The sequence below is a fragment of the Drosophila ananassae genome, chromosome 3R (assembly GCF_017639315.1).
Source record: "Drosophila ananassae strain 14024-0371.13 chromosome 3R, ASM1763931v2, whole genome shotgun sequence".
In the NCBI taxonomy this organism is placed as follows: Eukaryota; Metazoa; Arthropoda; class Insecta; order Diptera; family Drosophilidae; genus Drosophila; species Drosophila ananassae.
The window spans coordinates 22,175,769-22,201,066 of record NC_057930.1 but is presented as its reverse complement, the minus strand read 5'-3'; the positions used below and the strand labels follow the sequence as shown (position 1 = coordinate 22,201,066).

The 25,298-nt window shown below is 40.0% G+C and overlaps 4 protein-coding genes across 6 annotated transcripts; 2 read left to right on the top strand and 2 right to left on the bottom strand.

Moving 5' to 3' along the window:
- Positions 1–994: 994 nt before the first annotated feature.
- On the bottom strand, positions 995–2,253 carry LOC6497407 (adult cuticle protein 1). The gene is made up of 2 exons (XM_001962109.4): positions 2,134–2,253; positions 995–1,963 (listed from the first exon to the last, which is right to left on the bottom strand). Exons 1-2 carry the CDS (start codon positions 2,137–2,139, stop codon positions 1,532–1,534), a joined length of 438 nt encoding a protein of 145 aa, XP_001962145.1. The 5' UTR covers positions 2,140–2,253; the 3' UTR covers positions 995–1,531.
- Positions 2,254–4,588: 2,335 nt separating this feature from the next.
- LOC6498132 (ATP synthase subunit g, mitochondrial) lies at positions 4,589–5,273 on the top strand. Of its 2 annotated transcripts, XM_001962110.4 has the most exons (3): positions 4,589–4,662; positions 4,741–4,783; positions 4,838–5,273. In XM_001962110.4, exons 2-3 carry the CDS (start codon positions 4,744–4,746, stop codon positions 5,125–5,127), a joined length of 330 nt encoding a protein of 109 aa, XP_001962146.1. In that variant the 5' UTR covers positions 4,589–4,662; positions 4,741–4,743; the 3' UTR covers positions 5,128–5,273. The 2 variants fall into 2 exon arrangements, with proteins under 2 accessions (XP_001962146.1, XP_032307483.1); XM_032451592.2 differs by having other exon boundaries at positions 4,624–4,783.
- A 4,417-nt stretch (positions 5,274–9,690) lies between these two features.
- Positions 9,691–10,564, bottom strand: LOC6497406 (adult cuticle protein 1). The gene is made up of 2 exons (XM_001962111.3): positions 10,455–10,564; positions 9,691–10,150 (listed from the first exon to the last, which is right to left on the bottom strand). The coding sequence occupies exons 1-2, from the start codon at positions 10,506–10,508 to the stop codon at positions 9,740–9,742; spliced, it is 465 nt and encodes a 154-aa protein (XP_001962147.2). The 5' UTR covers positions 10,509–10,564; the 3' UTR covers positions 9,691–9,739.
- A 1,014-nt stretch (positions 10,565–11,578) lies between these two features.
- On the top strand, positions 11,579–24,756 carry LOC6498133 (probable DNA double-strand break repair Rad50 ATPase). Of its 2 annotated transcripts, XM_001962112.4 has the most exons (8): positions 11,579–11,789; positions 11,849–11,937; positions 20,754–20,904; positions 22,340–22,474; positions 22,535–22,725; positions 23,604–23,750; positions 23,811–24,201; positions 24,260–24,756. In XM_001962112.4, the coding sequence occupies exons 1-8, from the start codon at positions 11,730–11,732 to the stop codon at positions 24,410–24,412; spliced, it is 1,317 nt and encodes a 438-aa protein (XP_001962148.1). In that variant the 5' UTR covers positions 11,579–11,729; the 3' UTR covers positions 24,413–24,756. The 2 variants fall into 2 exon arrangements, with proteins under 2 accessions (XP_001962148.1, XP_044571901.1); XM_044715966.1 differs by lacking the exons at positions 11,579–11,789; positions 11,849–11,937 and adding an exon at positions 13,830–14,482.
- Positions 24,757–25,298: the final 542 nt, after the last annotated feature.

Below are 25,298 nucleotides of genomic sequence, written 5' to 3'. Positions count from 1 at the left end.
TTTTCAATGCAATGTGTAGGTGCCAAACAAAAAAATATCTTTCTGACAAATCGAACACAAAAAAAAGAGAGAATATTGAATGGAATAAGTTCAAGTTGAATTCCTGCGATGCGATGATAATCTGTAATTAGCGGCTACTATAATTTACTCAATATGGCAATTATTTAGTTGTACCTGAAGCACAGGTGCTGACTGAGTGACTGGCACTGTGAATGCTGAGGCTAAAACCGAAACTTGGTCTCTTGCGATCTGTAATTAGCGCTAAGCGTTTGCATAATTAAGCATACGCCCTGTGCTCCCAATACGTGGCACGATCAAACACCCAGACGTTATGAGTTCGCTCCAATTAACTCGATCTAATGACCATTGGCCCCCAACTTGACTACCGTTCAGCGGTGTCTTAATATCGCCAAACAAATTAGGACTGCCACTATACTTGTACTATAATAATAAAGACACACACTTCAAATAAGCACCTTAAATCGAAAGACAAAGACAATTCTTGACAGATATGGAATCAATTGTACAATTTGTTGGCACTTCAAGGTCAAACAGGTGCAACAATGGCCCAAGGTTATAATTATCTAATATAGGTATTTATGATTTAGTTGGGATTTAATTAGATTCCGATGTAGTTGCGATTAAATGCTTTGTCTTGAAAAGAACTCGGATTTCTGGAAGTTTCGTATGAACTACAGTTTTTTAAGCTTTATTAAGTTTCAAGGATAAAATAGTTGATGTCTAAGTAAGTTTTATATTTTCAAGCAGGTTAATATAACAATTTTTCTTTAGGATTTCCTGTATTCTGGAAATGCAAACATTTTCTAAAAATAGTATGTTTTCTGAAATATTTTAGTTTTTATTTAATTTTCAGACTCTTCTGAACTGAATTGGAAGATAAGTATTGCTTTTTCGTTAAAATAAACTAGATATATTAATAAAATTCATAATCTAAGCCTCCTAAAAAACATTTCCAATAAAATACCAAATATTATTCGTATAAAAAACGCTGATTGAGTTTATTTATAACGCTTTCGTCAATCTTTACATTGTTGCAGATTACTAGAGTACAATGGGATATTTACAGGTTGTCAGGACATATCACCCAGAGCTAGGGATATGCCAGAAAGTGATAGATACAGAAAGATATAGTCATAGTGATAGAATAGAAGAGAGAGATACAGGTTTGGATAGAAGATGGATAGCATTTGAAGAATAGTTCTCAAAAAATAAAATTAACATGCTGTCGTTTGTTGGTTTGTTGTAGTTGTTGTAATTGCTGTTGGACTTATATTGCTGAGTGCGTTGAATCGAATATATATATAGATAGTATATATCCAGATCCAAGATCAGGATCGTGTTCGTATCAGGGGGACTAAGAGCGGTGTGCTTAACAATAAGTGTACAGAGAGATGGGGATTAATCCGGTTGGAGTCGTGGCTAAGTCGCTGAAGCAGTTGGAGATCAGTGGTTATCCTGCCGTCCAGCCGCTCCATTTGGCATCTGTGTATGGTGGTGGTTGTCGTCCAACTTACAGGGTTCCGGGAGCAGGGGCCACGTTCACGGAAGTGGCAGAGTTGATGTGTCCGGCGAGGGGAGCGGTGTGGATGGCACCACGGGTCTTGGCCACATAGACACCCTCGTGTCCGAGCAGCTTGCCAGCCAGAGGAGCAGCAGCCAGTCCAGGACCCTGAGCCAGGGCAATTCCGGGAATGGCAGCACCGTGCCATCCGGGAGCAGTCAGACCCCAGGGAGCAGCGCTAGCGTGGACGGCGACGGCGGCAGGTGCGTTCCAGGCGCCATTCCAGGCACCGTTCCAGGCTCCGTTCCAGGCACCACCCCACAGACCGGGTCCATGGGCCACGGAGTTCACATAGGAGACACCGGGGGCAATCTGGGCCACATTCCACGAGGCCTGAGCACCGACCAGGGCGCACACGAACATGACTACGGCAGCGGCGAACTGGAAAAGGATGATTTTCATTAAAAATCTTAATCATGGTATGTTTTTGAGTCTCTGATCCTTTGAACTGAATCTTGAGTTTTACAAACATTTTTTGAAATTTTTAGAATTAAATTTCAAAATGTTTTGTAGGTTATGTTTTCTCGCCTATATCCTTCGAATATCCTTACCTTCATGTTGGTTGTTTTGGGGTGGGTTTTGAAGTGAGGTTGAAGGAAGAGTGGTTGTTGAATACTCAGCGAACGAGTTGATTCTGATTTCGACTACCAAATTGTGGCAACTTATATACGAAAAGCTTGGCACGGACTTTGCTTGCTTTTCCAATTCAAAACCAAAAACGAAACCGAAACCTGCCCCAAGTCGAGAAAATATATCACAAAAAAAAAATTGCTAAGAGAGGAGAATTGCATAGAAAGAGAGGGCTCTGCTGTAGAGACGCCGACGCCCAAGTCTTGAGCAGAATTGGAGTACTGTTAGATTCGCTCCGGGTTTTGGCCTTTCACTGACCAGCTGCTTGAAGATCTCTGCCTTGGGTGTTGCCTTGCCCCATCCCCTCCCCATTGCACCCGGCTGCAGTCTGCCACCCACCCTACCCACCGCACCCCCACTCTCTTCCCTGCTGTCGGAAAAGGGGCGGCAGGCGTCAATGGTTGCGCAAATTACCACAGTGAAGCTTCATTAAGTTGAAAATAAGTGCAACTACGTTCTAATAAATTCATAGGAAAAATTGTCCTTTTATATCGGGATTATCAAAGATCATAAATTATACCCTTTCACCAGATTTTTAAGATATTCTTATTAAAACTTTTAACTTCAAAAATGTTCTCAATCTTCTCAAAAATGTTCTTTTCAAACTCTATATCCTAGACCATTTTAAGATTAATTATATCATAGACTATAGACTCTATAAAAAGAAACTTTTTAAAATCCATTTTAGCCAAGTTCAACCGTTAAAACAAGAATTTAAAACCGAGGGTAAAACACAAATACATACAACTAATCCAACCGACACAATCGGTTCGCTCAATCAATCGGCTTGAAAATTGCCACAAACACCAAATTATATTGATAAAACACAAACACATTTAAAAAGTCATAAGCATGTGGCCCAAAGCATTCAATTTGCAATGCCACAAAGAGCCCAGTTGTTGCTGCATTAGCTTTCAGAATTCTTTGTTGCAATTATATTGTTTTTTTCTTGATATTTTTTGTGACTTGGGGCAAGGAATTTCAGCAAAATAAAGTCGCGTGCCTACACTGCAATTGTTTTCAGCCCAAGGCAGGTTAAGAACTTTACTTTTACAATGTCTTACTTAGTTTATTAATAATTAAGTTATAAATGCCAAAAAGCCAGTCAACTGTTAAAAGTATTTAGGAAATCGATTGAAAAATATTTAAAGTATTGGTAAACCCTTAAAAAAAAGGGAAATAACACCAAACGATTTTATTTGTTTAAAGTAAAACGACCTCAAAGTCCTTCAAATCTTTTCGATTTTTCTATCATTTCTCTTAATCTTCATATTTTAACAAACAAAACAATACTGACGTCAGCAGGGTCGTGATATTGTTGAAATATTTTTTGGAATTCCTCAGTTTTTCGCAGTGTTTTAAATAAACAATTAGCCTTTGCACTTTTTGCCTTGTTTTCGCTGCCCGTTGCTCCATCAAATATAGGAAGGCAATGATCGGGGCAACGCCCAAGAATAAATATAATCAAAAGCTGTCAGCATTGGCAAACAATAAAAATGCAAAATAGCAATACGAATTGTTGGTCTACATTTCCATGTTTGCGGCTAAAATCCCTGACCAATTGCAGATCAAAAAGTTGGCCACGTTTTTCAGACCTCAGGTCAGAGTGTCAAACTGGCCAAATGTGCTGGAATATTCGCGTGAGACTTTGAGTCTATTTTAAAATGGACAGCTGTGGTAAAATATATATACGGAACATTAATCACATCCAATATGATTATGCATAGGGCCGTAACGGGTCTTAATGGAATGTCATACTCGTCTAACTGGGGCAATTAGATCAACTATGCGACAAAACTAAAAAAAAACCAGAGCAATTTTCAGTTGAAGAACGAGCCCTTCACCTCGGACTCAATATCGGTGGTGGTTCTATTAGAGCTTCATTAACAAACCCGACTGCCTAAAATATGCATTATGGCCAAGAAATCCACCCAGTTGATGGTGAAATACTAGCCGTATTATTGCATTATTTTTGAGATTTTTTATTACGATGACCAGTCAGACAGGCCCAGACAACGCTAGCCAATTTTTTAGGGCGTGTTTTTGGCTTTTTTTCGCTTCATATTCTATTTTGAGGCATTGTCTTGCCGCGGCAAGTGGGCGGGAATGCTCTGGTAATAACTATCTTGTCGGTTTGCAAATGATCGGTCAGTTTATCGCCACCAAAATCGGGTAATTGGTGCAGGTTATTTTCGACTAGTCGGCAATTATGCAAATTTTTCTAGCTCTGCATCTGGCATATAAAGTATAATAGTGTAGGCTATTACACATTAAAATAAAATCGTTAATTTTGAATTTACGTTACAAATTTTAAATATTTTATACAACCTAAAAGCCTTGTTATTCTAGTGTTGGAAACCTCAAATGTCCTGAAAATCGTATAGTTTGTAGTAGCCCTTTTGTGGAACTTCAAAGCTCTCCCCATTGACAATTCAGATTTTGATAACTTTGTAAGCACGTGTGCCAGAAAAAATTTATAAAATCCTACGGAGTTACATATTTATTTCTGATTTATTTTTTGACTCTAGAAGATGGCTCAATTGGTAGCAAAGGCCAAAGTGCTGGTCAATCGTAAGTAACTCTGAATTATACAAAATGTGAAAATAATATATGAATCTCGTTAAGAACTCATTGTGGCTGGTCGTCCCAAGTTTGAGGAATTCTTGAAGTATGCCAAAGTGGAGCTAACTCCACCGATGCCCGCTGATTTCAAGACTCTGAAGAAAACCGCCGAAGCTACCGCCAAGGAGGCCAAAAACGTCAAGAACGCTAAAGGAAAGGCCCAAAGGCTGGGCCTCGGCCAGGTTAAGGTTAGGGATGCCTGGTTGAACATCCTGGTCACCGTCGAGGTGATCACCTGGTTCTACATGGGCGAGGTCATCGGACGCCGTCATTTTGTCGGCTACAAGGTCTAAAGACTGGTCGCGACTCTGTTTTCCTTATTTTTGCGTTTTTGTATGCAAATATTTGCATACATATATTTTCTGTGACCAGGTGGTGCTGCTGCACCATTATAACTATATACCAACTCAATAAAGCGGTGCACAGTTCAGCATTACAACTCCCACTCCGGCCATTTATTTCAGCCCCGCCTTGGAATTCCGTAGAACCATTGGTTCGAAATGAGCAGCGCACTCGGCTCTGGGCAAACTGGCATTGATCTTGGCCAGAAACTTCGCGATTCCTCAAGCGCAGGCGTCCAAGCGGCAAAGCGTTATGTTCCTAAACGACTGGGACAGTGGACACCACGGGCGGGTGGTCCGGTCAAGTGGCATAAATCGGATTGACACGGTGGCAGCTGCACAATTCCTATAGCCAAACAATGGCACCTCTAGGTGGGTAACCAAAAAGGTACAGTGAAGCTTAAAAGATACCTTTTTCAACAAAAAAAAGACTAAAAGAACTCTACTTTGTAATCAGTTCGATTGATCCTTTAATTAATTAATGTTTCCCCTTAGAAAGTGCAACACAAACCTCGATTAGTTTATAGAATTTTAATATCCAGTCTTTACTTTGCCCCACTGTATATCAAATTTAACGTTTGGCCCAATTTTAATGGCATTTTAATAACAAAACCAACCTGCCTTTGTTGCAATATCACCGCTCGATTGCATCATGCTGAGGCCGTCGTGGCGCACCATAAAATCCAGCTCCTTATCACACTCGCCCCACAACCCCACAGACAACGCCCACTTTTGGCCAGAATGAAAACTAATTATGTGGACTAAAGGGAGGTAGAGGTAGTAAGCCGGCTGGAAGAGGTGGAAAAACTTGGTGGAAATCAATGTTAGCCACGCTTGAATTCAATTTGGGGCGGCTGCCGATTGTTGTAAGTTGGCACTCATAGAGGGAGGGGTCTTGCCACGAGGTGGTGGGCTCTCGAGCTTTGGTTAACTGCGAATTTGGTTGCCAACATTTGGTAACAAGCGGCGCATTTCCACCCACCCACACCAGTAACTCCTTTGGCTTGCAGCTCATTATTTAATTTGGTTTTTAATACTCTACAAGGTAAATAAATTCCAAAAGGTAAGACTGATTTTGTAAAAGGGAAGGAGGCTAAAATATATTTGATTCTTAGTTGTTATTATAAAAAATAATCTTAAGAAATATTCAAGTTATATGGTTTATTATAATTTTTTCAAAATAAGGTTAAAATAATATATCCCTTTGAAAGACAAAATATAAAATATGATAAGTAACTCCAACGATATACAAATTCTTAACATAGAGAATTAAAGTACCCACCATCTAACTTCCTACCAATTTTTTAATTGTAATCCAAACTAAATGAATTTTTTTAGCCAACTTGCATAGGCAATCACACTTGGACTCTATTAAGGAATTTCGAGTGGGCGGCCTCCAAAAGGCTGTATGCATTTATTTTTATTTTTGGCCAATTGGATTGGCTATAGTATTGTTGGTATGATGATGCAATTGGAATCGTAACGTAATCAATTGGTCAAGTGCCTGCCCGCACTGCGATCGAGATCTGTTGGAGTAATTAATCCAAGTACAATTAGTATGCTAAGCGGACTCTTAATGGTCATTAGGCGAGGCAATAATTAACCACTTTTGTGGCCAAGCTTGTCACAACTAACAGTTTTTGTTGCCAATTCAATGGGTTCTGGGGTCCATAATATGGGCTGGTTAGTGTGTTTGTGGAGTTAGCAAGTGGCTGGCTTTGGAGTTGAACCCTCGAGCACGGAATGTCTGGATTGCCAAGTGGACTCCATTCCTTCCTCCATCTCCAATCTCCATCCCAGTAGTTCAGGTGCCTTACCTGCCGCCTGCCTGCCAGAGAAAAAAATCACAAATCTGAACGAGTGTGTGCAACAAGTTTGTTTGCCGCTGCCGTTCATGCAACACGAGAGTTACTTGTCGCTCACTCGCAACCGGCGAATATTTTGGCCACAGGTTGTTGGCCGTACTATATTTAGGCCACCAAGCCACCAGTTGTGGGTGCGGATAAGAAAGCTGCTCAGTTGCCACATTACGAAATTCGCCTTGTAATGGAGCGTATTTTTTTGTCTTTTTTTTTGACTGGAAATCAATGGTCTCGAAAAAGTCCCCACCTAGTTCTAACTGAAGTTGTTTTACAAAATGAATCACTTCGATCTGCAGAGCTTGTTCAATTCCTGATCTACTGACCTTATTCAATAACTCATCGACCACGCAAAAATATAAACATTCAATGATGTAATAGCACTTGAAAAAATAAGGATTAAAAATATATACCCATTTTTTTAATTTTTAAATAAATTAAATAAAATATTCAGTTTCTCTTCTATATAGAATAGTTATTTTTTTAAAGGAAAATAAGACAGAGATAATGTTTCTTAAATAGGATTTTATTCGAAAACAGATTTTTAAAATAAATTACACATTTTATAGAGCTAGTTCGGATCTGAAATTTTAATTTTCAAAATAAATATAATAAATACAAAGCAATGCTTAAGTCTATTAATTGTCCATATTATATCATTAATCATAGCCAACTTAAAATTTACTAATAGTTTACGGTAATCTGTAGAACTCAAAATTACAAAACTATACCTTTACTAGTTAAATAACAATTACACTCAAACAAAATACTATACTTCCTGTGGAGATATCATTTAACAATTAAAAACTAAACTGCCTTAGCCTTGTCTTGTCTTGTCTTCCAATTGCGTAGACAAAAATAAATCCAAATAAACAAGACTGGGCCAACTTGAACTGGATTCTGCGCATGCGTGACAGACCAGAAACAGATAGTACGGCAGCCAGCAATGCGTTTCAGGTGCGTTTAGGCCAGGTGCATTGAACCCGTTTGAAGCAGGAAGCCACAAAGTGCGTAAACTTGAACTTGCAATGCACCACTCCTATGTTACAAAAAAAAAAAAGTAGATGGTGGTGCGTCATGCGTTGTGGATTTGCGTAAACGCAGCCACCGGTTGGCTTGAATCAAATCGCAGTCGGATCGAGTGGGGGTCTTAACGGCGTATAAAATAAAAAACAAAAAGTGAATGGCTATATGGCTTGCAGCTCTGGTACTTGGGCTCTGGCCAGATTTATGGCCAATTGCTTTGGGGCTTGGCTGCCGACACGACACCGGTACAACGGCGGCAAAATGTTTAGCTGCTGTTTGTTTAGCTGCCACTTGCTGGCCCCCCCGGCAACGCCTACCCCTACCCCTTGGATACTCTCCCCCTCTCTATGTTTTCCGGCGCCAATTGACACTTTTATTGAAAGCCACGGAATTTTTTTGCTTATCATGTTTTTCGGTCAAATCCATTTTCAGTCAACAGCTAGGGCATCAAGTCAGCAGTCAAGCAAGGATAATTGTGTGTCTATTAAATCTGAATTTTTATTACACTATTTGGTTAAGTAATCTTAGGAATTTTTATGTCTTAAGAATCACTAAAACTATGTATTAACTTCTTTATCATTGGGTTTTATTTAATATTAAAATAGGTGCTAAAAAATGTGTGTGGTTTTCTTAAAGAATAATATTAATTGATACGGAATTTCAGCATAACTGAGACTTGCAATAAAATCGATTTATTTTCCTATTTTATTTTTCAAGAAAAACTTCCAATTACCTTTAATAAAAAATCTATTTAATTTAAATTTCAAAAACTAAGTAAAATCTAGCAATCAGGAACAATAGAGTAACGGCTATTAGGAACCCCAAAGACCCCCAAAGTGGGCGTTAAGGCGGATCTGAACTGCATTACTTTGCATGGGCATTACTTAACTCCATCGGGGCCATATCCAGTTTTTTGCAAACACACACTATATATTTTTTTTTCTATTAATAATTGCAAGTGCGAGTGTGCGGCGATCAAGGCAAACCGCCCCTGCTCCAGTTCGCGACAGACTCTCGATTTCAGATCAGAGACCAGTTAGCCGGTTGGCTCAAAGGCTGTGTGTGCTGCTGCCAAGTTACCAAGTTAGCAACAAAGTTGTCCAGCTGCCGCATTGCAGCCGTATTTCTGGAAAAGCTTTTGTTTGTCAACGCCCCAACCTATGTATGGGCCCAAGTCGATGTCGAAGTCGACGCCGAGGCCCCGGAATTGATTAATTGTTGGCATCTGTAATCTAACATCGATCAAGATTGTTGTGAGCCATTTAAGACGTTTAATACTTGCTGTGGGAGTTGGCCCAAAGGTGTGGTCTCCAAAAAAAACCAAGAACACTTTTGGGGTTTAAACAAAAGCCTATTAAAGACCATTATTATTACTAACAAAGACATATTTCCACAATTCACATTCAAAAATTGTATTCCTTTTTTGTTTAAATAACATTTTTTTGTTTTATTTATAAAGAAACAAATTTCCAGGTGACAACAGTGGGTTGGATAAATATGTAGACCAGAATATAAAGCGGAAAGCATTAGAACTGGATAGGATTGACTTAGATTGCTGTAGAAACTCGATCCTCAACGAGGATCTCAGGTGTGATAGAACAAAACCAAAAAAAATAAGGAAAGATGCGAGTACAGTACAGGTCATTCATGTTCATGGAAATATTCGTGGGTGGGTCAATTTACAAAGTTCCTGGTGCGGGTTCCAGATTCACGGAGGCAGCGGACTGGATGTGTCCGGGCAGGGGAGCCACATGGACGGCACCACGGGTCTTGGCAACATAGCTAGCCTCCGGAGCAGCGACGGAAACCACGGCGGGAGCAGGGGCAGCCAGGACGACGGGAGCAGCATGGGCAGCAACCACGGCGGGAGCGTGGGCGGCAACCACAGCAGGGCCGGACTGGATGAGCACTGGTCCTTGGGGGGCGATGGCCACCGGCACGGCAGCGGGCACGGCGGAGGCCTGGATGGCAACGGAACCGGCAACGGCGGGGGCACCAATCACCACACCACCATGGGCGGCGGTCAGCAGGGGCACCACGGAGCAGTTGACTCCCCAGGCCAAAGCGAACAGGACTACGACAACGGCGAACTATAGAGGGACAGAATTTAAGAAATGATTAGTTTTTGGCTTTAAAGTTTATTAAAAAATGTCTAAGAAAACCTATTTTTTTGGGAAGTCAACTGACTAATCAGAGACTTTACTATTAAAGTTAAAAATAGAATCACTTTTTGAGAATCACTTTATAAGAATACTACGTTATTTTCAAGGAAAATAGTTTGTCTCTTCACAGGATCTTTTGTAATGCTACGTCTTTAAAACACATTTTAGAAGAAAGGGCAAAAGGGCCTCTGGAATATACACTTTATCCGATATATTTTTAATGCCTTCTCACCTTCATGTTGGCTTCTGTGATCTCAGCAACGATTGAAACGTAACTAACTGACATCTGCCATCGACCATAGAGCTTTTATAGCTCCGTTTCGATCCAGATCGATTGGTTTCCGAGATTCATAATTCCATTTAGCATATAAGGCCAGTCGGCGGATAGACTAGGTGAGATATGTATATGTTTGCTGCACAAATGCGGCAACTGGACCAGAGAACAAACAGACATAGTAACCACCGGTCAGTATCAATACCACAACCCCAACCCCAACCCCAACCCCAACCCCTTGACCTTCCCCAGATCATTGACAAGAATTCAAGTGCGCAACAATTAGCCACGCTGGGTTGACAAGACCCAACCAACAAGACAGTTCGCATTTGATTCGGCCAATCCATTCAAGCGGCCACAATCAATATACCCAACTTGCTCCATAACTCGAATTCTATATAATAATTCAATAATATATTGTATATCTTGGGGGTACCTAACAACAATGGATAGGCAAATTACAAGCCGGCTTACCCACACTATATAGAATACTATTCAGCGCCAGCACCACTGGCTGTCCATTAAAATTTCATCATCTGAATGTAATTAAATCCACTCCAGTAAGCTCGCCCTGAGATTAATTCTCGGCAGACTGAACCATTTCGGTCTCTGGCTTTTTCATTTGCATATCTAACGTTAGTCTAAAGTGGGTTTTATAAAAATATTACATGGGGGAAAAAGTTTACAAAAATAAATCGATATAAAGTATTTAAAAAAAATATGATAGGGTTGTAGGCAAAATTCTAACTTAAATTTCTAGAAAGAGATCATATTTGTAAGGTATTTGAAGAATGTTAAGAACAAAACAAAAATTAATATTTACTAATTATTTCATGTCTTAAAAAAAATCTAAATCTGTTCTTAGTGTATTCTAATTCACCTACATTAAACATCTATCCTATCCATTACGTAAAACAAACCACTTTCGTTTTTTAATGGAGGAATATTTAAATATTATAAGCAGGTATGACTATTATTTAATCTTATCTCTTAATCGATAAAATACTTTAAAAACCGGCTTACAGTAAAACAAAATTATCAAACTAGGAAATGATTTTATATTTTTCATAGAAACATTTTGAAAAGTTGTCAAAACCAAATCTTCAGTCACTCTACACGAAAAACAATTAAGTTCTCTTGCCTCCAAAACAGCTATACTTTATTTATATATTTCCTACAAGTACACATTTTTCGGGGGATTTAAAAAATAAGATTATCCTGTAAGACAACACCATGGCTCGTCTGGTATTTACTGAGAAAGATCACAATGCCTACGATCCCAAGAAGTACAAGGTAAGTCTTTTAATTTCCCCAACAAATATCATTTGTTTGATTTTTAACTTTTCGAATAGGTGGTTCACAAAAACCATTGGCGCCAAGTGAGCCTCTTGCTTCAGCCTTCAAACAAAAAATGGTGGGAGGATCCCGATGTCATTGTTGCGTGAGTACTGAACATTTTCCAAGAATTCCAAAAGACTGGAAACATTTGGGAGTTGCGAAGGTTCAGGGGGGCAATGCCACACGTGTGCCAACTCCGATTGTTGTCAAGTGTTTTTCCTTGGGTTTATGGCTGCACAGTGAGAAATAATGATATTATACCTGGCAGTAGAACCTGGCATAGACAAATTAAAGAAGTACCGGGTATCAATATAGTCAAGAAACTACTTTTAAGGATTATTATCAATTCTATCTTAAAATCTATTGGAAAATGCTATTTTTTTCTCAGTACTTTTGGTGGTTCAGTGGCTCTGATACCGAATGGCGCCGGTGCAGCCGCTGGTGCTGCCATTCAATTAAGATTCTTTACCATAGCCGTGGCCATAATATTTTATTGCATCCATCAAATTGTCAGGCGTACTCATAAAGTATGGCCCTGCCACTCCCAGAAATACTTCCATGGCAATTAAATCCGCGACGGGAAATACTCACATTCAATTGCATCACATCGTCCGATAAGATGATAGATATTTAGTCCTACTCTCATCCTCAAGTCGAAGACCTCCCACTCCACCCGCCGTGGAGTGTCTTAGTAGAGTTGTTTTGGCCAAAAAAGTTGAGTGGGTGGTGTTAATTTCCGGGCCTGGTTCAGTCACGCGATGCTAACGAAGCCTTTGATAGATGGTTCGAACTTCGGATACTCGAATGCAAATGAACACCCAGGATATGGGAGGAATGTGGGGGAGCAAGTGCAGCCATTTGATGTCGGCGGAACTTTACCAAGTAATTGGGGGGAACTCGAGTGATGGAAAAGGGAAATTGGCTGGTTATTCTCCTCAGTGGGTCGCCGAAAAGCTTCTCAAGTTTCAGGGACTGCCTTTTTGGGGGCGGTTAAGTCAGGATTTGTCGGCTGTCAAGGTTAAGATACTTGACGAAAGTCCAGGGTAGCTGGAACTTATGTTGGTTGTAGTGTTACTTGGTTTTAGATTTGATTTTAGAGTGTAAAAAGGGTAAAGTATTTTTTATTAATTAATAATATATATGGGCCAGTTTTTAATCAGGTTTAAAGGATCTTTTCTCAATAAGATTAATAAGAAAGTTCTATAAATAATAGTTATTTTAATTCGTCATAGATAGCTAAATAATATTAAATAAACATTTCTTAGAAAAAATATATGTTCTTATAAAGTAAAAGCTCTTTAAAACCATGAATTGCTGCCCTCGAAATGGGGCTAATGTGTCTCGTGTTTAAATGAGTCCTTCGTGGTGGAAGCCTATAGGACTATAGAAAGTAGACTTTCCATTAGCACTGTCATAACTCAACTTTTTGAGCTGCGTATCCACAATGTGCGAGGTGGCGGCTAGCATGGCAGCCAAAACAATAACCGAACGGGGTAATGAAAAAGCCATTTGGGTTTGAGGCATGAGATACTATACCATATAGTATACCGTATACCGATGCAATAATGCCGACACTTTGCGTGTTCAATAAAAAGGGAAATCAGAGAGTTTGGTTGGAGGGGAAAATAAAGAGAACTGTGGAAAGCGGAAAATCGGTGTCAGTGCGAGGACAACAATGGAGGAAAGTACTTAAGCGGCGCGTCACTCAATCAGAATGATATTATTTTTAATGGCGCAAAAAATGGATACAATAAACAGAACAGTACGAACGCGTGGCTGCCACGCAACGAGTAAGGAAAGTGCACCGAGGAATATACACGGATACGGATACCGATACGAATACGGATGGATAGCCGTGGTGCTGCCATCATATAAAGTTCAGTTGTCGGCGGCATCGCAGGCAGTATGAGGACGAAGTTTTTAAAACGCGAATACATAGAGCAGTAGTGTAGGAGTCGGAAACTTAATTACATTTCAATTTTTGGAACCCTAAAACAAACTGTTCCGCATATGTCACTCACAGCTGTTAAGATTGATGTTGCCGCCGGGGCGACGGCGGGTATCGGTGTTGTGGGCGTTGGCAGCGGCACTGTTGCACCATCCGAGTCGCGGGAGTGGGCTCCGCCGCCGCCGGGCAAGCGATGTGCCACCGTGACGATGCTCCTGGCCCAGCGGATCGCACGCAACGCTTGCTGGTCAGTCGACGAGGAGCCGTCGTACAGTGCGAACAAAATGAATGTCTGGCAGACATTGGAGTATCTATCGGGTCTCAGCCTCCGGAAGCGCTACAACTACGAGGGCTTCTCGGACACCCAGAATGTGATCCGCACCCTTACCCCCTCCTGGCGGCGGGACAGTTTCTCGGAGAAGGCCAAGGCCGAAGAACTGACCGGTGGGGGTGCCACCTCTTCTGTGGTAAAATATCCGGAGGATCGCACTTCCAGTGCTCCTCTAATCGTCGCCGAGGAGCCGCGTCCTCTGAGTAGTTTCCAAAGTGATAGTGTTCCTTTTGGCGTTAAAAGTTCCGGAAAAACTTCTACCGGAAATCGACGAAAGCTTAGCAGTCGGCCTCGTGGCCGCAATGGCATCCCGTTGGATCCGGAGTACGCACTTTCTCCGGAGGATCTGCAGGATCTGGTCAAGTGCACGTAAGCACGTAGATTTTATATATTTTTTATATCAAAAATAATATATATACTTTAAAATAAGTTATATTTTATATAGTATTTCATAAAAATATTCATTTTCTTAAATGCTATTTTTTTCCTCTCTAAAATGTTTTAAGTGTAGCGAATGGTGAAAAGCTACAAAAGCATTTAGCAAAAACTCAAACTCTTGCCTGTGAGGTGAAAAACTAGTCAAGACGCAAACCAAACATCAAAATTGTTTTTTGTGCTGATGGAATCAAATAGAAATTGGTTTTTCCTATTTTTTAGATTTAAAATAAACAACGTAATCTAAAAATCTAAAAAAAATGGGAAATAAATCAGTAAAAAACAAAGTGATACTGGAATGAAACAAGATAGCAAAATGCCAATTTCGGAATTCGCAAGAACTTAAATTCTGTTGAAAAATATGCTAATAGAAATCCATAGGAGGGAATAGAAACTCTGCCAAAACTTCAACGGCCTTTTAAAAGCACATATCGCGATGCCGGAAGACGTTGCAATTAAAGTTGGCGAAGCAGGAGGTTTGGGAAAGTGGGCGGACCGGAAATCGAATGACGCAACCATCGTGACGCTGATGGCTTAACAAATACTTGAAGTTTTGGCCTTTGGAAATAATTCAGCTTTAAAATTGTTCTTATACCACGCAAGAATGTTTCAAATACCTGCATGAAAGTCATACAACTATTATATGAAAAATCACGTATACGGCATGTGGTCCCTGGAATCAATATCCAACGGGAATTTCGTTTTTAAAATTTTATGGTGGAGTATTCAAATACAAATCGTTTGAGGTATTCCGCTCAAGAATTGAATGCGAATTGACAAAGATTTAGGCATGGCTTGGGGCCACATTCGAAAAACCAGCTTTGGCAAGGGGCTCCATCAAAAAAATTGAAAAAATATCGATCAAAAATTTTGTTCTTGGATTTTGATGCAGATTGGTGGAGAATCGAAATAAAAATCGTTCGAGGTATTCCGCTCAAGAATCGGATGCGAATTGGCAAAGATAAAGGCAAGGATTGGGGCCACATACGAAAATCCAGCATTTGGCAGGGGGCTCCATCAGAAAAATTGAAAAAATATCGATCGAAAATTTTGCTCTGGGATTTTGATGCAGATTGGTGGAGGATCGAAATACAAATCGTTCGAGGTATTCCGCTCAAGAATCGGATACGAAATTCCAAAGATATAGGCAAGGATTGGGGCCACATACGAAAATCCAGCATTTGGCAGGGGGCTCCATCAGAAAAATTGAAAAAATATCGATCGAGAATTTTGCTCTAGGATTTTGATGCAGATTGGTGGAGGATCGAAATACAAATCGTTTGAGGTATTCCGCTCAAGAATTGAATGCGAATTGACAAAGATTTAGGCATGGCTTGGGGCCACATACGAAAATCCAGCATTTGGCAGGGGGCTCCATCAGAAAAATTGAAAAAATATCGATCGAAAATTTTGCTCTGGGATTTTGATGCAGATTGGTGGAGAATCGAAATACAAATCGTTTAAGGTATTCCGCTCAAGAATCGGATACGAAATGGCAAAGATATAGGCATGGGTTGGAGCCACATACGAAAATCCAGCATTTGGCAAGAGGCTCCATCAGAAAAATTGAAAAAATATCGATCGAAAATTTTGTTCTGGGATTTTGATGCAGATTGGTGGAGGATCGAAATACAAATCGTTTGAGGTATTTCGCTCAAGAATCGGATACGAAATGCTAAAGATATAGGCAAGGATTGGGGCCACATACGAAAATTCAGCATTTGGCAGGGGGCTCCATCAGAAAAATTGAAAAAATATCAATCGAAAATTTCGTTCTTAGATTTTGATGCAGATTGATGAAGAATCAAAATACAAATCGTTTAAGGTATTCCGCTCAAGAATCGGATGCGAATTGGCAAAGATATAGGCATAGGTTTGAGCCACATACAAAACATTTGGCAAGGTTTTCGACAATCAACATTACGTATACGACGTGTATGCTCGGTATTGGTTTGTTTTGCTTTTAAAGTTGAGGACTATTTCCTGCACGCGTAGTGTGGGACGAAGTGCACTCAATGCCCATGGAATGTCAAAGTCAAAATTTCTAAATGTCGAAGCCGCCAGTCGCCGAACCATCAAACTCCAGGAACTCCAACTCGATGCAAGTGTTTGCTCAATTTCCGCGCTCCGAGTCGATTAGGGGAAATTATTGTATGCCTTGTTGGCATGAAACGTGGCCATAAAGCGAAATTGTTATCTGGTTTCACGGTAATGTGAGACTCCTCCCACCACCCAAGAAAGACCACCCGCCCAACCACCTTGTGGGAACCCTTCCTCCTGGCACAGATATAGTGTGCCATTCTCTTGGAGAGAACTTTCAGTCAACGTCTTCGTGCTGGAAAAACAAAACAAAGGAAGAGGGCTAAAACGAGATCTAACGGTAAAATAAACACCGACAGTTGTTGGCCATAAACAAGGGCAAAAAGGGGAAAGCCAGTAAGTGAAATATGGACTGGGCTGGAACCAAAATTGTTTTCCATTTCTTCCAATATTCAAATAGACAAATAGAGTTGTCACCTTTAGAACGCAAAGTTTTTCAAACTTTATTCAATTCAAATGCACTGGGAAAAATTAATTGTGATTAGTTATGTTACATATTTTTCTTCAATGACTTAATTGCGAAATAGGTGCTTTTGTTTAATTTTGGATTCATATAGAAGCTATTCCTTTCAGATATCCTTTATAATTCCTTCGATAGAAAGATTAGGAAATATTAGATGAGGAAAATATTAGAAAAATACAAAACCTCCTCTACCCATAGTCTTACCAAACTTTTATAACTATTTAAGTTTAACAATAAACCTTAAACTTAATCTATAAAATAAACAAATAAAAGCCACCCAAATTGTTAACATAAGCCCCTCCTCTTCCGGAGTCGGGAACTTCATGTTGGAAACTTGTTGACACACTACGCCGTACACTTGGTCGTAATATTGACATTGGTGTCATGTCATTACGCCCGGCATTAAACGCTTTAACATGCGATGGGAATTCTGAACCGTACCAAAGTCGAGGGGTCCTGGAATGGGAATCGGAACCAGAAATCCGATTCAGAGTCGAATACCGATTCGGGCTGAAACGCTTAGGGAACATGAAGAAAGAATAAAAAAGTGAAAGTCAAAAAGAAAATGTAAGGTCCTGGGTGGTTTACTTTTTACCCCACGTGCCACTCAACGCCATACACACACGTGTGTGTGGTGGGTGTGTCAACAACAAGAAACACATTCAGGATATTCAAGGAGTCCCAAGGAATTGTGGAAAAGGGCGCCACATTCGCCGGTCGCCTTTGTCGGGTGAAAGTTCCGCAAGTTGCGTTCCCGCTCAAATCGGTGCGAAAATGAGGAACTAAAGTGAACACCTGCCGGGCCTCCAAATAATATTGTTCATATATGTATATATCATGTCGAAAAAGAAGAGAAACAAAAAGATACTACCCATGATGGAGATCAGTGTGGAGGAGGATTTCCTCATTGATTTTGTCCAGTGCACTCTAGAGCCAGACGAGAGGTAATATTTGTTGGAGAGTCTACTCAGAAAATTGTTTTTAATAAATTATTTTTAAACTTTTAAAAATTACCATTTTTATAAAATCCTATCCCACCAAAGGATTAGTAATATTGATGCTGGGAATATGATTTCAATATTCTGTTAGTGCAATCGTATTGCTATAATATTTATGGCCTCTTGGCTACGTGTTGCAATTATCAATTTTAATGGCAAAATGGCGAATGGCAAAGGGCATAAATGTCAGCTCTTCGGAAAATTTATGCACGTCGCAGGCATTAATTAGTGCTGCAAGATGGAGGCGGCTAACAGGCCGAGTGCCTGTGACACGCCTCCCCGCAAGTTCGAGCCTCATAGTTCGCCTTCAATTAGCCAAAGGCAAGGCTGTAAACTAATATGGTTGCCATCGCCATGGAAAATGTCATGCGAGAGCCGCTAATTAAGTCATAAATGTTATCAATGAGACTTTTTCCTCTCGGACACATTGGGCTTTGTGCGATGTAGATGTGGAAAAGTGTGGAAAATTATCATAGAAACTGGCAAAATGTATGCTTTTTAAATAGGACAATTTTATTATTTTTTTTTTTATGACTTTATGTTATAAAAGAACCTTATGAATGTGTGGCTTAAATCTGTAAAATCCGTATCTATCAAAAGGCTTTTAGAGCCCTATTAACCCACATCCAACCACGCAATCTCCCACCACATGGAACAAAAAATCCAGGAGGGGGCGATGTCAAAAGTCGTAAATCAGGGCCCACCTGGACACTCGTGACAGAATCGGATGCGAGTGTTGCAAATGTCACGGGAGTTGCAGTCGGAAAGTTTCGCGGAAGTTGCAATAAAAAGATGTGAATTGCGGCGCCCACAAGAATGGGAAAAGGATACTTCCGTTAGTGTGTCGAAAGGGGGTTAAAAGTGAGCTTTGAGCCTTGGTTTCTGTTTACAGCGAAGGGGTCATAAATCGAAAGGGGTTTTTCTAGGCAGAGCACCCCCACAAACATGACAGATTGCTTTCTTCGGATCGGCGCCCCCTCTATCCGACAGGGCGTATACGTAATTTATGCATGTGGCTCGTATCGAGACGATGGATTCGAGGCAAACATGTGACATGATACGAGAGTTATTGATACGTCGACAACACCCATTGATGTCCTGAAATTTCATTATCAATGTCAATGCTTAAATTTAGGAGGGGAACGTGAAACGTGAAAAACCTTCTCGTAGATTGGAAATTGATTGAATTGAACTTTTGATGACTTTGAACTATTGCGGCTAACGATTTTTGTTGAGACATCAAAGTCAACATTGTATTTGCAGCCATTAAATGCGAGTGCTGTTACGTGAGTGAACGTTTTTTGATTGATACTTGGCTGTAACCTGTGACCCAGAAACAAAAAAAAAAACAAAGAAAATTGCAAACAAACAATTTATTCAACCCTAACATATAAACTAGCCATCTAATTGTCAACTAAACGACAATCATTAACTAGAGCTGACTAATCCCCCGTTGGGAAAAAGAAAGACATACAGTACCATGGGTTTATGTTTGTTGGCTGAGTACACGAGAGTCTCATGACCTGCCTGCATTAAGTTGCTTTATGGCATGTAGAAATAAAATACCTATTTACCATATAGAATACCACATACCGCAAAAATCAAGAAAAGAACAAAAACCGAGACCATGTGAGTCGTTGGTTTTTTGCTAAAAAGCCTAACGAAAGTCTATGAAAGTCTGACGAACTGTGACAGTACTCCCTCTTTATAAGAAACGTTTTGTTCTCTTATTTTTTTGTTGTTCATTACAACTCAGTTTCACTGTGACCTGCATGTCTAAAATTACGCTAAATTGTGGGTTGGAGGTGAGGATATGGGTATACTCGTATTGTTGTTATTCTTGCCGGTTGGTGTGCATATCACGTGAAAAATATGACTGGAATTTGGAAGGACAGTGGAGCAGAATGTTTGTATTTATTTCTAATTTTGAATTTATGAGAGCCTATAAATCAGCTTATTGATCAAATTTTCTAAAGTTCCAAGTAGAAGTGGTTCTTAGGTCCTTTAAAAAATGATTTTTAGAAAAGAACCTTCAGAGAGAACTCTCTCTGACAACTAAATAGTTTCCTTTGACCTACATATTTTTCACCTATTATCTCAAGACTCTTTAATGGTATACCTGGAGCCCATGGTATTTAAGAAAGCTACCAAAACAAAAAAAAGGCAAACAAGTCATAGAACGACTCCTTGTCCTTGTGTTGTCGGTTTCGGGTGTTTGGCAACCAAAATAAAATACTGGCGGCAGTTGGCGAACGCAGCGAGTGAAAAGCGCTATAGTAACAGGGCCAAAATGCGGTCCGACCTCATTCGTTACCAACAGTTACTAGCGCTAAAACGCCTCAGCGGACCCATGTGGGATTTGCCCACCGTCTAGGTGCGGGGGCGGGCGGCTCTGGCGGTTCTGGTGGCTCAGGTGTTCCCGGAGCAGGTGGTGGTACAGGTGAGAGTTCGGGTTACAACTAAACAAAAGACAAACCGAAGGTTGAGCCTGTAATTAAGCGTGAAAATTATTGACTTACATTTGCCAGGGTCATCACAATTAACTCGTCCTTCTTGCTTTTATTTTTTTTTGTTGGAATATTTACGCCTCAAATGGAATTATTTTCGCAGAAAATTTCATTGTGTTTTTCCGTTTCAATTTCAGTTTTAATTTGCCGCGCATTAGCGCTCGTCTGGAGCGTCTGATGGGCACCAATGTGGTCAAGCTGACGGACCGGGCCTACATGAAGGAGCTGCGCGAAAGGATCGACGAGGATTACCGCAAACAGCTGCTATCCCGCATCCGGGCCAGAGAGGTAAGCACCAAGAAAAGGACCCCAATTAAACCCCCGCACTAGACACAAATGTGACCAATTTGTTTTGGCTGGTAATTCAATTTTCATAAAGTTTACTCCTGCCGCCGGCCTGTGGCCTGAGAAATAAGGATAATACAAGACGGGAGTCCTAAACAAATTTTGTCGCAATTTAGAGTCACGTACAAAAACAATCTTTGAGAGGTAGAGAGGATTGTATTGGCCGTGGAAGGCTTAAAGTTTTCACAAATTTGAATATTGATAAGAAAATTGAATTTAAAGATTGGGATATTGACTTTCTGACACTATTTTCAGAAGCCCTTGCCTTTCAAAAAATGACTTTTGAATAAAAACAATTAATAAAAATTTGTTATATAAAGATTTTCTTTAAAATATAAATTAATAAACAAAAAGAACATTTCAGAAAATGTATATAGAAACATGTGACTATAGAACAAATTTGTACTAAAAATTATAATTTATATCTCAATTATATAAATTTTAAAACATTTTATTGTAACCCTTTCTTAAGAAGTATCTTACAGTCTATTTTTATTAAAGTAAGCCCTGAGACTTTTCATTTGTTTATTAGCTGTGATTTCATTTTCTGGCTTACCCTTTTCAAGTTTCCTTTTTTTTCGCGGGAATGGCGAGAAAGTGTCCCAAAGTTTTTCAATGACGCCGACACCGCCTACTTACTTATTTTCTTATATTTTTTTGTGGAGTTCTTTTTGGGTTTCCCTACCCAAAAGAGCACAAACAATTGAATTCAATGAGCCCCTGGCATGAAAATGGCAAATCCAAGCCGTCAAAGTAATAAAAATTAGACCAGAAACAAAATACAAGACTCTCCGGCAAAGTAAAAGTTGAATTTTATGTCAGTGAGACATGCGAGGAGTAGAGTAGAGTCGAAAGTGCTTCAATGCGGATACAGGTACTTAGAGATCTGTCTGTCTGTTATGTCCTTAAATGCAATTGCAGTTGCCCGGAGTCCTGAATAGGCTAAACTTTCTGACACTTCAAATTGCAATTCCGAGTGCTGCGCAATGCGGCAGAAAAAAAAGTAAATAAATAATAAACAAAATATATATTAAATGGTGTTGAAGGGTTGGGGAAATTGAAACTTCCCGAAACTACTTAATTTTGAAACCAAAGACAAAAGATTGTGAACCGCAAAAGAAGCTTGGTTGGCTTAGAAGAAACCGCAACACTTGGCTTTTGTATTTGGCTTTTAATAACATTAATAAAATGGCAAAATTATTTTTGGCCAACAGCTTGTCTTGTCATCAAAAAAGTTGTTCATAAAGAAAAATAACTATAGTATGCGGCTTTAGTAAATTTAATAAGATTTTATTTACTTTTAAGAGGCAAGAGACTCTTAGAAATCCTTGAAATTCCAGAAATTAATACCATGTTAAAATTATATATTATTTTAAAGCTTAAAGAAGTGGAACGTGAACGAATGCTGATAATCGAGGGCAAGTCGGATGTGATCCCAGACGAACTGGCCGACGATCCCATATTTATGGTCAACAAAGATGCCAATTTGGAGATAATGAAAGAGCGCTCCAAGGTGGGAAATCCTAAACAACTAATGCATATCCTAAAGACTTAATCCATTCTTCCCTTACAGCTAAAAACCGCTCGTGAAAAGAATGCCGAACGGCTGAAGCTGCAGGGCGTGAAATGGGAGCGGGAGCGACTGCAACATGCGGCCAAGGAAGCGGAACTTTTGGCCAAGAAACGGGAACGACAACGTCAACAGAAACTGTTGGTGGAGCAGTACAGGACGGAGGATGCCGAACGGGGCATGGACCTTCTGCGGTAAGTCAGTGGAGCTTTAAACTTTTTCTTAATGCCCGTCAAATTAAAAAATAAACAGTGGGCGGAGGGTGTGGGTGTGTGGGGTGTGAGTGGGTGGGTGTGTGGGAAAAGCAACAGCAAAAACAACAATAATAATACATTATTCCACGTTGTCGCTCGACGCCTTCTGGGAAGCCTTTTATCCTTTAAAAAAAAAAAAAGCACGGGAACCGGCTAAGATGCATGTATTGTTAAAAGATGAACCCACTGGCTTAAACGGGCTTCCTTGGGAAAGCAAAAAAATCTGGGTCCTTGCAGGGATATTATAAAGTTTAGGAGAAGGATAGATGCTCTCAGCTTTCAGGGAAAGTAAAATCACATTATTTACTAGTTAGGAAGAGTTCAATGACCCAAAATGCTCTATTAATCTTGATAATTAATATCATATCATATATTTTTATAATCACTCTAATAAACTAAAAATAAATAATGATATTAAATCAGTAATATACAACAAATATAGGCAAATAGTTATTTTTAGACCATTTATTATTTTTTACAATCAAGATTAGTATTCTTTCAGCGGCACTTTGATAAAATAATCAAAAATATACAACAATCATTTAGATATATTATACAATGTTTTCGTGACCCACTAAATTCTAGGTAAAAAATTACCTATATTTAGAATTAAATAGCTATTTACTACAGCCCTTTCCAAGAAAGAGTATAGCAAAAACGATGATAGCAGCGTTTTGTTCCCTTGGCACGTCATTAAAACGTTTGCTTCATCGGGGCCGCCATTAATATGCATGAGTTGAATGTTTAGCGAGTTTGTTTCAGAACCGAGGCTAATGAAAAGAAAATTCTTTCCCTTTTTTTTATTTCATATTTTGCAGCATCGAAAACGAAGACTGGCGAGAGTGCGAAAAGAACCTGAAGGAGTTCCTGGAACAGGAGCGTGCCAAAATGAAGGAGCGCTCCTTGCGCGTCTCCCAGCCGTTCTCATCGGATCCGCTGGATATACAGAATATAGTCAGAGCCAGGTGAGTATTTATTTAATTTATACATAAAGTAATAAAATTTATATTCTCTGTACCCTTTAGACAAAAGTTCCGTGAAACCGAGCTGCGTATTCGCAATCAACTGGATGACAAACTCAAGGATATTAAGACGGCAGTCACCACCCAACAACTCACCGAGCTGATCGAGGATGCCCATCGGGCCAGCGCTGAAATAGTGAGAGAACCTTCCGTAGAGGACGACGATTACCAGGGTGCAGTGCAGCGCAAATACCTGGACGATGTCACCGATGTCTCTGATGAGACGATAATCAGCGAGGATACCATCAGTCTCACACTGGCCAAGCAGCAATATGCCGAAGAACTCGAGGCCGAAATGGAGGACGAGTTCAATCGCGGGCTCCTGATTTCCAAACAACAGTACGACCAACTAAGGTTTGAGGATGAAAAAATTGTGGCTCTTCGAAATGCCAAGGTAAGATTATTGAAAAACCAAAATAATTCCTTAAATCTTATGTATAATTTTGTTACAGGACATTCGAGAGTTGTATCAATTAGCTGAGGAGATAATCATGGGCGAAATATTCGAGGAGGTGCCAGAGGAAGTCGAGGAAGAGGCTGTCGGGGAGGAGCAAGAATTGGAGGCAAGCGACGAGCCAGATCCCCCAGCGCCTCCTCCGGCTTAAGGCCGAAAAAAAACGCTTTCAAATGTTTATTTCTGGCCCGATCATTTCACGTTTTCTTTACAAAGTTTGGCCAAATATTTTGCTTCCCGTCGCAACCACTTGGAAACCAAAATATTTCACCAAATTGTGCAAAAACGTCAACTTGTTATAGAACTCAATAAGAGCACACAGATCAAAAGCGGTATCGATTCTCGTATTAAAATGACAGCGAGTCGGCGGCGTCAGTCAATCACGGCATTTCACGGTTGATAACTGTCAATGAGGTTTAATTAAAGCTGTAACGCGGCACTGATAGTGCCCGCATCCAAACAATAGTAATACGAATAAAGCAACCGAAAAATCCATATACAAACGTATGAGTCAATTCGAATATCAGCCAGTCGACAAATATTTGCTTAATGATTGGAGTCTCTGGATAAATATGCGGGTGTTTAAGAGGAGGGTTCTTCAAAAGGATATCTCCTTAAAACATAACAAGTTTCTATCATTATTTGTACTTCAATAATCATAAAAGGCGAAATCATTTCCCAGAACACCAGCCAAAAATCACAATTAGTTGGCTAATTTATTTATCATTTTTGCTAGCACGTCGAATGGCTTTGCGGGATTGCAGAAATCAGAAAATGTTGTGACGCATTCGGTGGGTGGACATGAACCGGATTGGATTCGATTGGCTGACAACAGGAAAGGCTGTGGGTGTTGGGGTGCCTGATGCAACTTAAGTCGCCCAAACCGCTTAACGTGGCCAAGGGAATGTGTCTGCCATCGAAAGCGAGACTGCCTAAAAATAGCCAAAAAAATGGTACCAAAATATAACTTTCAACGTGGAGAATGGGTGGCTTCCTGTTACGGATCCGGTGTCTCCCTCACATTCCCTCTGCCCTTC